Source organism: Bos mutus, chromosome 3, assembly GCF_027580195.1.
Source record: "Bos mutus isolate GX-2022 chromosome 3, NWIPB_WYAK_1.1, whole genome shotgun sequence".
NCBI lineage: Eukaryota > Metazoa > Chordata > Mammalia > Artiodactyla > Bovidae > Bos > Bos mutus.
The window spans coordinates 16,139,410-16,156,912 of NC_091619.1; the positions used below are offsets into that span (position 1 = coordinate 16,139,410).

General features: G+C 39.0%; 1 protein-coding gene across 2 annotated transcripts in view; it reads right to left on the reverse strand.

The window, feature by feature from the left end:
- SNX27 (sorting nexin 27) overlaps positions 1-17,503 on the reverse strand; it is a 79,694-nt gene that overhangs the window by 6,435 nt on the left and 55,756 nt on the right. For both annotated transcript variants that reach the window (XM_070367083.1, XM_070367082.1), the window contains exons 7-8: positions 14,610-14,773; positions 6,343-6,432 (exon numbers count right to left, since the gene is read on the reverse strand). In XM_070367083.1, coding sequence (XP_070223184.1) covers positions 6,343-6,432; positions 14,610-14,773 — 254 coding nt within the window. The remainder of the gene's footprint in view (positions 1-6,342; positions 6,433-14,609; positions 14,774-17,503) is intronic.

A 17,503-nucleotide genomic window follows, 5' to 3' on the forward strand; every position in this document is an offset into this window, starting at 1 on the left:
TCGTTAAGCTGGGACAGGACTCCTGGATGATCCTTCAGCCTCCTTCTAACTTTCACTTTCATACTTCAACCCTTGTCTCTTTCTCTACTTAACAAAGGTAAATAAATGAAGCCAGAAAAGAGACTGCAACCAAGACTCCAAGGAGGGAACTCATAATGCCATTTAGTCCCGCCCTCTATTTTCACTGTACCTAAGGGACGAAGGCAATGGCAGCCCACTCCAGTGTTCTTGCCTGGAGAATCCCAGGGACGGGGGAGCCTGGTGGGCTGCTGTCTATGGAGTCGCACAGAATCCGACACGATTGAAGTGGCTTAGCAGCAGCAAGGGACAAAATCTAATCTATCTGAGAACTAATGTTTCTCATGCCCTCTCCAATCAAAAGTTAGAGTGATCTCAGTGATGAGGAGTAAACCACCCAAATCTCATATTCATAAAAGGTTTAAGCTGAGAGAAACTTAAAACTTAGTCACTTTATAGAAACCCAGAATAATATGAGACTTGCTTAATGTTACACGTAATAATAAGTGGTATAACCAGGATTACAAATCAGCTTTAGTTTCTAGGCCTCTGATCCTTTTTCTCTATTACCAACTAGTCCCCTTCAGCCCCGCTGTCCCCTGGGTCTCCAGCATATATGTCTCCTTAAAAAGCATCTGGACCCGAATCAAGTGACCTATGTGACCCTCGCAGGTACAAGGCTCCCCAGAGAGGTCTCTGAACTCTTTTGACTCTTTTCCTCCACAGTTAAGGCTAGCCTCTCTCTTCCTTAACACTACTTTGAATTGAGGGGACAGAGTAAAAGAGAAGGAGCGGGAAAGAAAGTAGGAGAGAAACAGAGAAAAGACGATAAGAACAAAAGACGACGCATGGACTCTGACCTGGTTTCCTCATAGCCTGCCTGGGAAACAAGCAAATGGTCTTGCATCTGTGTGACACCACCATCTGCATGTCACACAGGAACAACAGGCACAGTGGAAATGTGTGCAGATAGAGAGTTAGAGAGAAGACAAAGGTGGAGCCCCTAGCTGATTTCAACTAGATGCGTGAGGAAGTTGGAATACACTGGAGAGCTGCCTTCTGCCTCACCAAGAGAGACACAGGCACAGAAAGACCCTACGCTGCCTACACCTGTGGCTCTGGTGCCGAGGGGCGGTGCCCAGCGCTGCTTCCTACTGCCACCAGGGACTGTGTGGGGAGGTCTAAGAGGCGGGGCGGGAAGGAGTCACACCACAGGTTCCCCTCCCTACTTTGTTGTTACTTCTGCTCAGGTAAAATAACCACCACTTTAAAGGTGAAAACTTAAAAAAGGGAAGCAAGAACACAGGGTCAGTGTCAATTCAGAAGGGCCAAAATACTTGTTTGCATCATTTTTCTTCTGTCTCCTTCCTTCCATTACCCCACTGATCACCCTTTATCATCATCCTTCCTGAGTCAGTGATAAACTGCCTAGCCCTTCTACTGGCACTATGATCAAAAGAAATCTCTGGCTACTTCATTCTGGTAAATATGACAGGCAGTGGATGATACAGGAAAGACCTCTTCTGGGGTTATGACGAGATAGGAAACTGCACCAAAGAGTGATCCAGCTCCTGGGCCCAGATGCCCTGGGCTTGAATCCTGGCCCCATCACTTCCTAAATGCGTAATCTTGGGCAAGTTATTTGAACTCAAGCAAATTACTAAACCTAGGAGCCTTAGTCTCCTCTTCCAGAAAAACAGAAATAATAACATTAAATAGCATCTATACCATACAGCTATTTGTAACCTCTGAAAGTACTTAGTACATAATTAGGTATTCAATATATGACAGCTACAAAAAATAATTTTAAAGGCTCCATTAAGGTAAAGTGTCACTGGGGAAACAAGATTTTCCCAAAATTATCAGGTCAGGTAGTATTTCTCAGCTTTAAGAGGGCAATCTCTATATTCTAGGATTTGCAGAAAGTGCAGAGAAGAAATACTTAAAATTTTACATGTATCAAAATTTCCAAAAGGGAAGTTAACCTTTATTTTCAAACATATTTACTTAAGGGTATAACTATGTATCTGTTTGTATTTCAAACAAAAATTACCCTGTCCATTCTCCTTTCATATTATATTTTTAATAAATATGTATCCTAAATTAGCTTCTCTGATTTGCATACCACTTAGATGACTGCCCCGCATTAGGCAAGAGAAGAGGACAGGTATGGCCTGAGACATTTTATAAACATTCACTGTTCAGCAAGATAGGTAAATACCAAAATAGGACAGTTATTCAGGCAGAGACAAAGTACTTAACAGAGCAAACACTTTCAGTGGGGGGATGGAAATCCATTCTGGAGAACTCTCTGTTATCCCAAACTTCCTGCGGAGGGTCAAACCAGATCTAATATTGAAATCAAGGCCTGAGAGGAACCATGGGAACCAACTCTCCCAAATTTCAAGGGCAGCAATTCTCAAGCACCTTAAGTTTCAGACTCATTAGGGTGCTTCTGTAAAAATCTTTACAAAGATTTCTAGATCTTGCCCCTAGAGATTCTGGCTTAGTATATGTGAGGCGGAGTCCAGAAATATGCACTTGAAGCAGGCTTCACAAGTGACTCCTGTGTAACTGAGCTGGGGGACTACACTTTGAGAAACACTGACCTCCACATATACCACCTTATGTGAAATCATTAAAATTACGCTGACAAACACAAACCCAGAAACCTCTATTTGTCAGTTCAATAATCATAAGACATAAGTTACACACATTCACTATTTGAAAGAGAGTAAAAAAAGACAGAGAAAAAAGAAAAAACAAGTCTTGTATACATTATATTCTCAACCATCCAAATTTGAGATTCAATCTAACTTTGTAAATAAGTAAAAGACAAAAACATTTTGATCATACTGGGTATTACAAACTACGGCAAAGGTATGAGCTATCCTCTGTATGTGGGGAGCAAAGGAACTTATGCAAAGCTTATTTATCTGTTAAGAACTTTGTGAGGTTTCGTCAAGACTCTACTTGATAACAAGCAATCCTAACATCCCCAATTTACAAAAAAGAAACTGAGAGTGAGAAGTTTGTGAATGGCTGAAAGTCTCACAGTTATCTGGCAAAATATCGTAGTGATCAGGCCTAATCTTAGGCCTATCAACATGCTAAGCTATTATACATAATGGTATCAAGACCCACGGGCTCTGAGGGATCCATCAGAGGTGGAAGTTTCAGTGTATTGACCATGACCACTGTCTAGGCTAATGTCTCTGAACACTAACACTTGAATAAAATCTAAGCTTTTTGGGGGGAGGGGGAGGAGAAGGCAATGGCAACCTACTCCAGTACTCTTGCCTGGAAAATCCCATGGACGGAGGAGCCTGGTGGGCTGCAGTCCATGGGGTCGCGAAGAGTCGGACACGACTGAGCGACCTCACTTTCACTTTTCACTTTCATGCACTGGAGAAGGAAATGGCAACCCACTCCGGTGTTCTTGCCTGGAGAATCCCATGGACGGGGGAGCCTGGTGGGCTGCCGTCTATGGGGTCGCACAGAGTCAGACACGACTGAAGCGACTTGGCAGCAGCAGCAGCCGGAAGTCTTTAAAGTCAGGTTGCGATATTACATGGCCAGTACAAAACTGTACACTGGCACCAGGCTTTCAGGAGAGCAGACCCCATGAACGCTTAAGCATGCTTTACATGGATACTCAAGACGACCCAAGGGAACATCGACGCACGAATTGCACTTGAGTTCTTCACCTTGTATGACAAGATACAGACTTGAGTCTAAGAAATAACTTCAAAATAGATTACTATGTTTGTTAAACTCAGACTTGCTATATTTTGCCACAGAACAACTCAAACCTATTTATTTCTCTAGCACCTTGCATTGTGCCTGGCACACACTTGGTGCTCAACAAATATTTTTTGTAAATGTATAAATGGAAGACAGTGCACTTAGAGTGCTATCTGTACAAAGAAGCAGTATGTATTCCACATTCAGAAGCTTTTATGAAATTACTTTGATTCTGTCGGTTTTGATAAAGCCAAAGAACTATTGTAGGGGTTAACAGCCCTTTTCACCAAAAGATGCAGACGTTTTGGTCAGAATTATGCATTAATATATAGAAGACAATACCATTAAAGAGGAGGTGGAAGCTCAGTTTTAAAATCTTGTCTCCCACACAGCAAAATTTCCTTAACCAAAATTCTGCGAAGACTTAATTCCATTTAAAAGACTTGGGGAATGTCTATTTCAGCCTGTTGGTATGCAGAACACTGGTAGATGGTTCCCTCTTTGTCATATGAGTGATAAAATAAATATCCCACCTAGATACAAGACTAGGAGCTAAATAACTTCAGTGGCTAACTTGTTTGTATTCTTATTCCAAACATTCCCTCCTAAAAACTGCTCAGAAAGTACAAAAGAAACTCAAGTGGCCTATTAGAATTATTACCAATGCAATTATTGCCTTCTGTAAAAACTGTGCTCAACTGCTCAGTTGTATCTGACTCTTTGCAACTCCATGGACTGTAGCCCACCAGGTTCCTCTAACCATGGAATTTTCCAGCCAAGAATACTGGAGTGAACTGTGATTTCCTATTCTATCGTGTAAAAACTATATGAAAACTATTAGGAAAAACTATAATTGGAAAATTCTCAACTATATGAACTGGCCAGGAAAGAAGTTTTAAAATGATGAGTAGAGTCTTTATAAATGTTCTTTATACATTTTATTTTTGACAAGTTTCATCTCTCCATTTATGGCAGATATAAATTCAAAACTATTTTTGAAATATTCTAAGAATATAGTAGTAGCCCTCTCCAACAGAACTTTCTGTGGTGATGAAAATGTTCCGTGTCTGAGCTGTCCAATACAGTAGCTACTAGCAACTCACTCAATACCTGAAATGTGCTAATGCATCTGAGGAATTGAATTTTAAATTTTATTTAAGTTAAATAAATTTAAAATTAAATTTAAGTAGCCACACGAGGCTAGTAGCTATGGAATCAAACAGCATAGCTCTAGGATATCACACTAACCAAGAGCACTACTGAGCATAAATGTCTGAGCAACTGCAGAGATGGGAGTTGTGAAAACAAATGACTTCACCACTGCTAAACCAGAACTAAAATAATTTCTAATGTTAAAACACCTAAATATTCTCATAGAATTTTATTTTTATCATATTAAATGTTTTGCACATCTTTTAGGCCTTTTTATTATAAAAAAGAATATTGTTTAGTAATCACTAATAATAAAGTTATATACCCACATATAAAACAATAAGCTCTTAGTGTGCTAAATAGAGGAACACAATAGACTTTATATCAAGCTCTATATCCCCTCTCCTTTTTTGTTTCTTTCGCTGCACCATGTGGCACTCAGAATCTCAGCTCCCTGACCTGGGACTGAATCCATGCCGCTGCCTTGGGAGTGTGGAGTCTTAACTACTGGACTACTGGATAGTCCCAATACTACTCCTTTTTAAATCAGTTAAGTCACTGACCAGGTTGCAACATCTTTCAAAAATGACTAGAACAACATTTAAAAGATAAGAAGGGGAATTTTCAAAAAACACATGAAAAGATGCTCAACATTTTTAATTATTAGATATGCAAATCAAAACTATAATGAGGCATCACCTCATACCAGTCAGAATGGCTATCATCAGAAAGTCTACAAATAACAAATGCTGGAAAGGGTGTGGGGAAAAAGTAACCCTCCAACAACTGTTGGTGGGAATGTAAGCCGACGCAGCCACTATGGAAAATAGTATGGAGATGCCTCATAACACTAAAAATAGAATTCCCATATGATCCAGCAATCCCATTCCCAGGCATATATCCAGACAAAACTATAATTCAAAAAGAGATTATCATACTGAGTGAAGTAAGTCAGAAGGAGAAAGACAAATACCATATGATATCATTTATATGTGGAATCTAAAAAAAGGCTACAAATGGACTTATCACAACTACTTACATGTGGAATCTAAAAAATAATACAAATGAATATATACAGAAAACAGAGACTCACAGACTTGGAAAACAAACATAATTTTCAAAGGGGAAAGGTGGGGGCGGGGAGGACAAATTAGGAGTTTGGGATTAATATATAGAAACTACTATATATAAAATAGATAATCAACAAAGACCTACTGTATAGCATGGAGAACTATACTCAATATTCTGTAAAAACCTATATGGGAAAACAATCTGAAAAAGAATGGATATATGTACAACTGAATCACTTTGCTCTATACCTGAAACTAACATAACATTTTAAATCACCTGTTCTCCAATATAAAATTAAATTAAATTTAAATAGGGATAAGGGGCATTTTATAAAGAGATTATGGAACATAAACCTACCATGACCATTTTCCTTTGTTCATAGAGCTTCTGTAATTGGTAGGATTTTTCCTCTGCTTTGATGTAACCTTTTTTCACATCATCAACAGCCTGTCACCAAAACAAAGGCAAGGAAGAAAGAACTGTAAAAATTATCATCAAGTACATTCTTGATAAAAATAAAGGGATACAGATTCATTTTCACAATAATTCCTATCCATCTGGACCATCATCATCATTGCCTGTGAACTCTGCAACTCTTATTCTAGGTCTGTCCTGTTAAGAGATTTAAATTCAGGTTAATTTATACATGTGAAATAATTACAGAACACTGAAAGATAGTACACAATACTGTATTAAAGATAACGATGAAGTAGCAAAAATGTGTGACATAAATTGTAAGTGATGCATGCAGCCAGAACAGGAAAGCGTATTGCTAACTGTAGTTATCAAGGAAGTCTTGGTTGGACCCCACAGGATAGGCTGAATAGGAGAAACTTCAGGCTAAAGTCAGGAAACAGAAATGGGTTTGAATTTAAATATATTCAGGAGACAAACCTGCCTGATCAGAATAAAGGATACATGTTAGTGGACAATGAAAAATAATTCTGGATGCACAGATTAATAGAACATGAATGATCCCAAAGAGCAGGCATAGGAATTTAGACTTAAGGACAGTAGAGAGCTAAAACAAATAATAAAAAGTTGTTGTTTCAGAAAGATTGATCTCTACATGACTGCCAAATGACTTAAGCTAAGAAGAGAATGAAACAAGGAAGATCAATGATACTGTGGTACTTTAAGCATGAAGTGAAACAAGACCTTAGGCCAGCGGGGTAGCAACTGGAAGAGAGAAGTGATAAATATGAGACCATAAACAGAAAAGCTTCCAGCGAGAATCTGATATAAAAATGAAGGTATCCAGATATAATATACTAAACTATTCCTGGTTCAGCTGTATGAAACATACATCCCCTTCCCAATCTTACTCCACCTCTCCTCCACTCCAAGAAAAATTTTAAAAATCCAATGGAAGGGAAAACTGATCTTTGGGAGGAAAAAAAAGAAAAAGAACAAACAGAACCATTTGTCCAGGGCATTCAGGATGTACCCTCAGTGAGTTACTCCAAAGACAACCCTATGCAGACACCAGGCAGGGAACCACCTGAATCTTCATCAGAAAACTGCCGATTTCCTTCAGGTAGAAATCATTCCCCATAGTCTTTTACAGGAAAACATTTGCCAATTAGAATGAATTCAGGGTTGAAGTCAAGAGACAATTTCAAATTCTAGCTGTCACGTACCCATATACATTTGAGTACGTCACTTAAACCCTCTCAGTCTGCAAAACAAGAATAAAATCTATATTGAAGGTAGAGAACAAAACAAGATAAAAGATGTTAACAGCTTTGTAAAATATATATAAATAGTTTTTATTACTATCATTGACATTGCCATCATTTGCCTGTTCTGAACCACACAAGGATATATCCTCCCTGGGACTGCCACTGGAAAGAGTATCCCAGTGTCTCCCCAGTCCTAGCCATACAAGTGAGGGTTCACTTAGGCAGAGAGATTATATTCCCAGAGGCGATGCTCAATGAGAACTGCCACCAATGTCCTGCAGAACCTGAACACTATCACCAAAAGACTTGGTGCTCCAGCTAGATCAAATTTAAATCAGTTAGACTGAAAAAGTTGGGAGAGAAGTAAAGAGGGAAAACAAACAAATATTGGTTTATCAATTCAGTATTTCTAATACCTAGAACTGTCCGACTAGTAATAGCACTTAAGTACTTACTGATGACCACTTCCCCTGGGCAGAGGTGGGCCAGAGTGAACATCTACTCCCGCAACTCTAAGTGAACTATTTTCATGTGGGGCAGTAAAAATGTTCTCTCCTCACTCATTTCTAATCAAGATTATATTGCCTGACTAGCTGAGTGGAAAACATAAATATCAGGACACTGGATTCCTTTTTCCCTTAATTGAAAAAAACTTATGAAATAAAAGAGATAATAGTTTTTAAAAATATGTATTACTGAGAGGCACCTAACCAAAACAAGTTTGATCGCACAGCCTCATTCCAGATATTGTTAAGGACTGTAAGCAGTTTTTTGTGATATTCCTTTCATAATTCTAAATGTCATGCTTATGCTAATTCCCTGTCAATTTTAGACAATGTTGAGTTGCTGCATTAAAATAAGTTTTGGGCTTCCCTAGTGGCCCAGTGGTAAAGAATCCTCTTGCCAATGTAGAAGACATGGGTTCAACCCTTGATCCCAGAAGATCTCACATGCCTCAGAGCAACTAAGCCCGTGTGCCACAACTACTGAGCCTGTGCTCTAGCCCGGGAGCCGCAACTACTGAATCCACATGCCACAGCTACTGAAGCCTGCGCGCCCTAGAGGCCATGCTCCCCAAAAAAAGAAGTCACGCACTGCAACCAGAGAGTAGCCTCCTGCTCACCTAACTAGAGAAAGTGCTTGCACAGCAACGAAGACCCAGCATAGCCATAAATAAATAAATTATTTTTAAAAATAAATAAAAAGAGTTTTTTAAAAAAAGCTTTAGGGACTACCCTGGTGGTCCAGTGGTTGAGCATCCATGCTTCCACTGCAGAGGGCATGGGTTCAATCCCTGGTTGGGGAACTAGGATCCCGCATACCATAATGTGCAGCCAAAAATCGTAATGTTTTAGCTTTCATATACCACTCCTGCACTCTCTCTTCTTCCTCCAACATCTCAATAAAAACTAAATCAGTAATCAGTATTGAATACTGTACTCAATACATTATTATAAGCATGTAAACATTATTCACAACTAAATCATGTGCTGTTACCAGGGCTTCTTTTCTTATACATTTCGTTCTCCTTTTAAGTTAACTGCCTTACGTTTGTAACTTTCCACATGCCTCTTACCAATTCTTCCACAATAACCAAATACCAAAGTCCTGCTGACTCATTCAAACATTCGTTTTCTAAAAAGTGTTGACCATTCTCATCTATTGCGTCCCGCCTATTCTCTTCACAGGTTTACGCCTCTTAAAATCCATTACGATTATTCTAGTAAGCTTTCAAAAAGTAGTTTAAATGTATGTTTAATCTGGTAGGTTTAGCCAGAAAATAAATATATCCTACTATAGATTTTGACTTTATCAATTTTTTAAGGAAAAGGCACATTACCAGCATTATTATCTAGTATTTCATCAATTCTAAGATGCATAGTTTTCTCACATTTTATTATTCCTATAATTGGGATGTGTCTTATAATCAATGATATATGTTGTTTAATTGGTAGCTTTTTTCTCTTAGCAGTACATAAAATACTAGTGCATCTTACAACTGATGGCATCTTAGAATTGATGAGATGCATGAGACGGTCCCACCATCAAAATATGATACAAAAATATCAACTAAAATTAAGTGAGGGAAAAATTTCAGTATTATTTTCCAAAAGGCACAATTGTTTACCTAGTCAATCATAAAATCATTTGAGCTGCTGTGTACTGCTGGGAATATAAAACGGTACAGCTGCTATGGAAAACAGTGTGGCGGTTCCTCAAAAAATTAAAAACAGAATTTCCATATGATCCAGCTATTGATCATGATTCTGGGGATATTAAAAGCAGAATTTTGAAGAGACATTTACATAACCCTGTTCATAACAGCATTATTCATAATAGCCAAGAGGTAAAAGCAACCCAAATGTCCATCCACAGATGAATAAACAAAATGTGATATACACATACAATGGCATATAATTATTCAGCTTTAATAACATGAATAAGCCTTAAGGACATTATGCTAAATAAAATAAGCAAGTCACAAAAGACAAATAATATATTATTGCACTTACATGAGATATCTAAAGTAGTCAAGTTCACAGAAAGTAGAATGAGAGTTGCCATAAGTAGGGGAGAGGAAAATGAGTTGTTTAATGGGTAGAATTTTAGTTTTGCAAGAGGAAAAAGTTCTGGAGATCTATCACATAATGAAGTGAATTTAACACTACTGAACTGCACATTTTTAAACGGTTGAGTATAAAAACAAAAACAAAAACTTACCAAATTATAAATTTTAAATATATACAGTCTATTGTGTCAACTATACTTCAATAAAGCTGTTTAAAAAACTGAAGAAACAGGAGAGTTGAAAAAGTTTTGGGGTATGAGACACTGATACGAAAATAAAAGCTCTTCTATCTATCCACCTAAATGTTTTGGTCTGTTGTTGTTGTTTAGTTGCTAAGTTGTGTCCAATTCTTTGCAACCCCATGGACCACACAGCCCACCAGGCTTCTCTGTCCATGGGATTTCCCAGCCAAGAATACTGGAGTGGGGGTTACCATTTCCTTCTCCAGGGGATTTTCCCGACCCAGGGATCAAACCTCTGTCTATATTGGCAGGTGGATTCTTTACCACTGAGCCACCAGGGAAGCCAGCCCTACTTTTGCTTTACAGTTTTATAATTCAAAAAGTAATTTCACAACCTCTGCTTTGTTTAAAGTTTGATACTGATTAAAAAAAAAAAAAAAAGTGAACTACTACTATTACCCTTTAACAGATCAGAAAACAGATGTTAACAAAGCTATGTTAAGTATTTAACCAATGGAGAGCTTGTACTTGAACCAGATAGTCTGACTTCTAGAAAATAACTTTTCTACTTCAACAACATAAAGAAAAAATATTCCATTCATAACTGTAATAAAAAAATAGAATACTTGGGAATTAATTTAAAGGGGCATATGTGATCTGATGGCTCAGATGGTAAAGAATCTGCCTGCAAGGCAGAAGACTTGGGTTACACATACACGCGCGTGCATGCATGCACGCGCGAGCGCGCGCGCACACACACACACACACACACACACAGTGGTATATTACTGAGCCGTAAAAAAGAATGAAATAGCGACATTTTCAGCAACATAAACAGACCTAGAGATTATGATACTAAGCAAAGTCGGTCAGAAAAAGACAAATGCCATATGACATCACTTGTATGTAGAATCTAAAATATGACACAAATAAACATATCTGTAAAACAGAAAACACACTCACAGACACAGAGAACAGATCTGCAGTCACCACAGGGGAGGAAGGATTCTGAGTTTGAGATTAGCAGATGCAAACTATCATATATAGGATGAACAGAGAACAAAGTCATATTATATAGCAATGGGATCTATATTCAATATCCTGTGATAAACCATAATGGAAAAGTATACGGAAAAGAACATGTGTATACACATGCATAACTGAATCACTTTGTTGTACAGTAGAAATTAACACAATTATAAATCAACACTTCAATAAAATGAATTTTTTAAAAAATATGCTCAATATCGCTCATCATTCAGTTCAGTTCAGTCACTCAGTCCTGTCCGACTCTTTGCGACCCCATGAATCACAGCCCGCCAGGCCTCCCTGTCCATCACCAACTCCCGGAGTTCACTCAGACTCACATCCATTGAGTCAGTGATGCCATCCAGCCATCTCATCCTCTGTCGTCCCCTTCTCCTCCTGTCCCCAATCCCTCCCAGCATCAGAGTCTTTTCCAATGAGTCAACTCTTCCCATGAGGTGGCCAAAGTACTGGAATTTCAGCTTTAGCATCATTCCTTCCAAAGAAATCCCAGGGCTGATCTCCTTCAGAATGGACTGGTTGGATCTCCCACTTCACAATGGTCAGAATAACCATCATTTAAAAGTCTACAAATAAGAAATGCTGGAGACGGTGTGGAGAAAAACGAACCCTCCTACACTGTTGGTAGGAATGTAAATTGGTGCAGCTACTGAGGAAAGTAGCTACACCAATTTTTGGGGGCTCCAAAATCACTGCAGATGGTGACTGCAGCCATGAAATTAAAAGACGCTTACTCCTTGGAAGGAAAGTTATGACCAACCTAGACAGCTTATTAAAAAGCAGAGACATTACTTTGCCAACAAAGGTCCGTCTAGTCAAGGCTATGGTTTTTCCATTGGTCATGGATGGATGTAAGAGTTGGACTATAATGAAAGCTGAGCACTGAAGAATTGATGCTTTTGAACTGTGGTGTTGGAGAAGACTCTTGAGAGTCCCTTGGACTGCAAGGAAATCCACTCAGTCCATAGTAAAGGAGATCAGTCCTGGGTGTTCATTGGAAGGACTGATGCTGAAGCTGAAACTATAATACTCAATACTTTGGCCACCTCATGCAAAGAACAGACTCATTGGAAAAGACTCTGATGCTGGGAGAGATTGAAGGCAGGAGGAGAAGGGGACAACAGAGGATGAAACGGTTGGATGACACTACCAACTCAATGGGCATGAGATTGAGTGAACTCCGGGAGTTGCTGATGGACAGGGAGGCTTGGCATGCTGCAATTCATGGGGTCACAAAGAGTCGGACACGGCTGAGCAAATGAACTGAACTGAACTGTGGAAACCAGTATGGAGGTCCTCATAAAACAGAAAGTAGAGCCAAGTTACCATACAATCCAAAAATTCTACTCCTGGGCATATATATGGAGAAAACTAATTCAAAAAGATACAAGAACCCCAATGTTCACTGCATTACTATTTATAACAGCCAAGTCATGGAAGCAACCTAGATGTCCATGGATAGATGAATGGATTAAGAACATGTGTGTGTGTGTGTGTGTGTGTGTGTGTGTGTGTGTGATAGAGTATTATTCAGCCATAAAATATAATGAAATAATGCCACTTGTAGCAACATGGCTGGAGAAAAACAAATATCATATGATATCATTTATATGTGGAATCTAAAATATGATACAAGTGAACTTCTTTAAAAAACAGAAACAGGGGACTTTCCTGGTAGTCCAGTGGTTAAGACTCCATGCTCCCAATATAGGGGGCATGTGTTTGATCCCTGGTCGGGGAACTAAGATCCCACATGCTCACCAAAGGGGAAAGTGCAGGGGATAAGTTAGCTTAAGATTAACAGATACATACTACTATATACAAAATAGGTAATTAACAAGGACCTACCATTTAGCACAGGGAACTGTATTCAATATCTTGCAATAAACCATAAGAGAAAAGACTATGAAAAAGAATATATATATGCATAGCTGAATCACTCTGCTGTACACCAGAAACTAACACAACATTGTAAATCAACTATACTTCGATAAATTTTTTTAAAAAGATGGAATAAGTAACAACAGAAAAACAAAGGTAAAAAGAGGTGAAAGTGGTTGCCTATGAGAGGAAAGAAGTGGGAATAACTAATATTTTTCATAATAACCTGTGTAGAACTATTTGATGCTTTAAGCTCTATGGATGTATAGTTTTGATGAAAAAAATTTTTAATTTATTATTTTTAATTGAAGGATAATTGCTTTATTGTGTTGGTCTCTGCCATACATCAGCATGAATCAACCATAGGTAATCCGTATGTCTCCTCCCGCTTGAACCTCCCTCCCATCTCCCACCCAATTCCACCCCTCTAGGTTGTCACAGAGCCCCAGTCTGAGTTCTTGAGTCATACAGCAAATTCCCACTGGTTATCTATTTTACATATGGTAGTGTATATGTTTCCATGCCACTCTCTTCAGTCATCCCACCCTTCTGCCTCCCACGCCCATAAGTCTGTTCTCTATGTCTGCATCTCCACTGCTGCCCTGCAGTTAGGTTCCTCAGTACCATCTTTCTAGATTCCATATGCTGCTGCATATATACACATTAATATATGATACTTTTCTTTCTGACTTACTTCACTCTGTATAATAGGCTCTAGAGTCATCTACCTCATTAGCACTGGCTCAAATACATTCCCTTCCATGGCTGAGTAATATTCCGTTGTATATATGTAGCACAGCTTCTTTATCCATTCACCTGTCGATGGACATCTAGGCTGCTTCCATGTCCTAGCTATTGCAAATAGCACTGCAATGAACATTGGGGTACACATGCCTTTTTCAATTATGGTTTTTCTTGGGTAGTGGGATTGTTGGGTCATATGGTAGTTTTATTTCTAGTTTTTAAAGGAATCTCCATACTGTCTGATAAAGATCTTTTTGAAAAAGTACACAGCCCCGTAATCTTCATTTGCTATTGCTTTAAAAAATAATAATAAATACATTTTGAATTCCAGGATATCCATTTCTTAAACTTATCTTTTGTGGAATTTTACGAATTTCACAAAAAAGAACATTTTATAAATTTAACTAAAATCCAGGAGGCAAAACAGCTTACTCAAGGATTCACACAGGATTGGCAAATGACCATTATATACAAACAGAAAGAGAAATTAGGCTTCTCCAGGGAGATCAATTTACCTACCTGATGAAAGAAGTACGTAACAGCAAGGTCATTGTCATTTAAGAGGATTTCTTCTTCTGTCGTAAAAAGCCACTTTCGAATGGTCAAGCAGGTACCTGGCACAGCTGATGTGTAATTCTGGACGTAGAGTTTATGGGGAAATTCATTAGGTGCCAGCTTACGCACTAGAGAGAAGACAAAACAAAGCAAGCCAGAGTGAGAAGACATAAAAGGCATTTCCTTAGTATGAACTGTGTAAAGCAGACAAGAATGGAGTTGATCATTAACCAGGACATCAGCTTAGACCGTCAAGGAGCTCTGCCTTGGGACCACAAAGTATCAATTTGTCTAGCCAAATCTATGCCTTCTAATATGACCGGCCAGTTGAACCTCAAGCTAACTGAAATCTATCACCTGAGTGACACGCCCTTCAGTTAACATGCTGACTCTGCGGACAGCACCTGCTCCAACGTCAGTTAAAATATCTGATCCATTATTGGGCAAGTATGGCAATGACCACTGAACCTCTTTAAAGCAAGTCTCCCCTTTTATCCAGCTATAGTGTATTTTATTTACTTATGGTGCTTTTATTCTTAAGAGCTGAAAGGCTCTCCCTATCCCTCCACAAATATAAGACATTCATCAAAGTGAAAAGTGTCTTCTGGGTAGCATTATTTCCTCTTCCTAACAATGTCAAGCAAGATAAAACACTACCACTTTTAATTTCTATACTGTTTCTCTTGAAAAAGGCTGAGTTCTTTCTCTTGATGTTTACTATCTTTGAAGGAAGTGAAGTTGCTCGGTCGTGTCCCACACTTTGTGACCTGTGGACTGTAGCCCACCAGGCTCCTCCGTCCATGGGATTCTCCAGGCAAGAATACTGGAGTGGGTTGCCATTTTCTTCTCCAGGGGAATTTCCTGACCCAGGGATCAAACCCAGGTCTCCCGCATTGCAGGCAGATGCTTTATTTTAAGCTCTGAGCCACCAGGGAAGCCAGTGTTACTGTCTTTGTAACACTGCAAAAGACAGATTTTGTATTTTTCATTTTATTTGCTAACTAAAGCTTATACAGCGGAAGTGACAAATAGATTCAGGGGATTAGATCTGATAGAGTGTCTGAAGAACTATGGACGGAGGCTCGTGACATTGTACACGAGGCAGTGATCAAGACAATCCTCAAAAAAAAAAGAAATGCAAAAAGGCAAAATGGTTGCCTGAGGAGGCCTTACAAACAGCTATGAAAAGAAGAGAAGCAAAAGGAAAAGGAGAAAAGGAAAGATATGCCCATTTGAATGCAGAGTTCCAAAGAATAGCAAGGAGAGATAAGAAAGCCTTCCTCAGTGATCAGTGCAAAGAAATAGAGGAAAACAATAGAATGGGAAAGACTAGAGAAATTAGAGCTACCAAGGGAACATTTCATGCAAAGATGGGCACAATAAAGGACAGAAATGGAATGGACCTAACAGAAGCAGAAGATATTAAGAAGAGGTGGCAACAATACACAGAACTGTACAAAAAAGATCTTCATGACCCAGATAATCACGATGGTGTGATCACTCACCTAGAGCCAGACATCCAGGAATGTGAAGTCAAGTGACCTTAGGAAGTATCACTACAAACAAAGCTTAGTGGAGGTGATGGAATTCCAGTTGAGCTATTTCAAATCCTAAAAGATGATGCTATGAAAGTGCTGCACTCAATATGCCAGCAAATTTGGAAAACTCAGCAGTGGCCACAGGACTGGAAAAGGTCAGTTTTCATTCCAATCCCAAAGAAAGGCAATGCCAAAGAATGCTTCAATTACTGCACAATTTCACTCATCTCACACGCTAGCAAAGTAATGCTCAAAATTCTCCAAGCCAGGCTTCAACACTACATGAACCGTGAACTTCCAGATGTTCAAGCTGGATTTAGAAAAGGCAGAGGAACCAGAGATCAAATTGCCAGCAGCCACTAGATCATCAAAAAAGTGAGAGAGTTCCAGGGAAACATCTACTTTTGCTTTATTGACTATGCCAAAGCCTTTGACTATGTGGATCACAACAAAATGTGGAAAATTCTGAAAGAGATGGGAATTCCAGACCACCTAACCTGCCTCCTGAGAAATCTATATGCAGGTCAAAAAGCAACAGTTAGAACTGGACATGGAACAATAGACTGGTTCCAAATCGGGAAAGAAGTATGTCAAGGCTGTCTATTGTCACCCTGCTTATTTAACTTAAATGCAGAGTACATCATGAGAAATGCTGGGCTGGATGAAACACAAGCTGGAATCAAGATTTCGCCAGGAAAAATATCAATAACCTCAGATATGCAGATGACACCACCCTTATGGCAGAAAGCAAAGAAGATCTAAAGAGCCTCTTGATGAAAGTGGAGAGTGAAAAAGTTGGCTTAAAACTCAACATTCAGAAAACTAAGATCATGGCATCTGGTCCCATCACTTCATGGCAAATAGATGGGGAAACAATGCAAACAGTGACAGACTTTATTTTGTTGGGCTCCAAAATCACTGCAGATGGTGACTGCAGCCATGAAATACAAAGACGCGTATCCTTGGAAGAAAAGCTATGACCAACCTAGACAGCTTATTAAAAAGCAGAAACGTTACTTTGCCAACAAAGGTCCATCTAGTCAAAGCTATGGTTTTTCCAGTAGTCATGGATGGATGTGAGAGTTGGACCATAAAAAAAGTTGAGCACCAAAGAACTGATGCTTTTCAACTGTGGTGTTAGAGAAGACTCTTTAGAGTCCCTTGGACTGCAAGGAGATTCAACCAGTCCATCCTAAAGGAAATCAGTCCTGAATATTCATTGGAAGGACTGATGCTGAAGCTGAAACTCCAATACTTTGGCCACCTAATGCAAAGAACTGACTCATTGGAAAAGACCCTGATGCTGTGAAAGATTAAAGG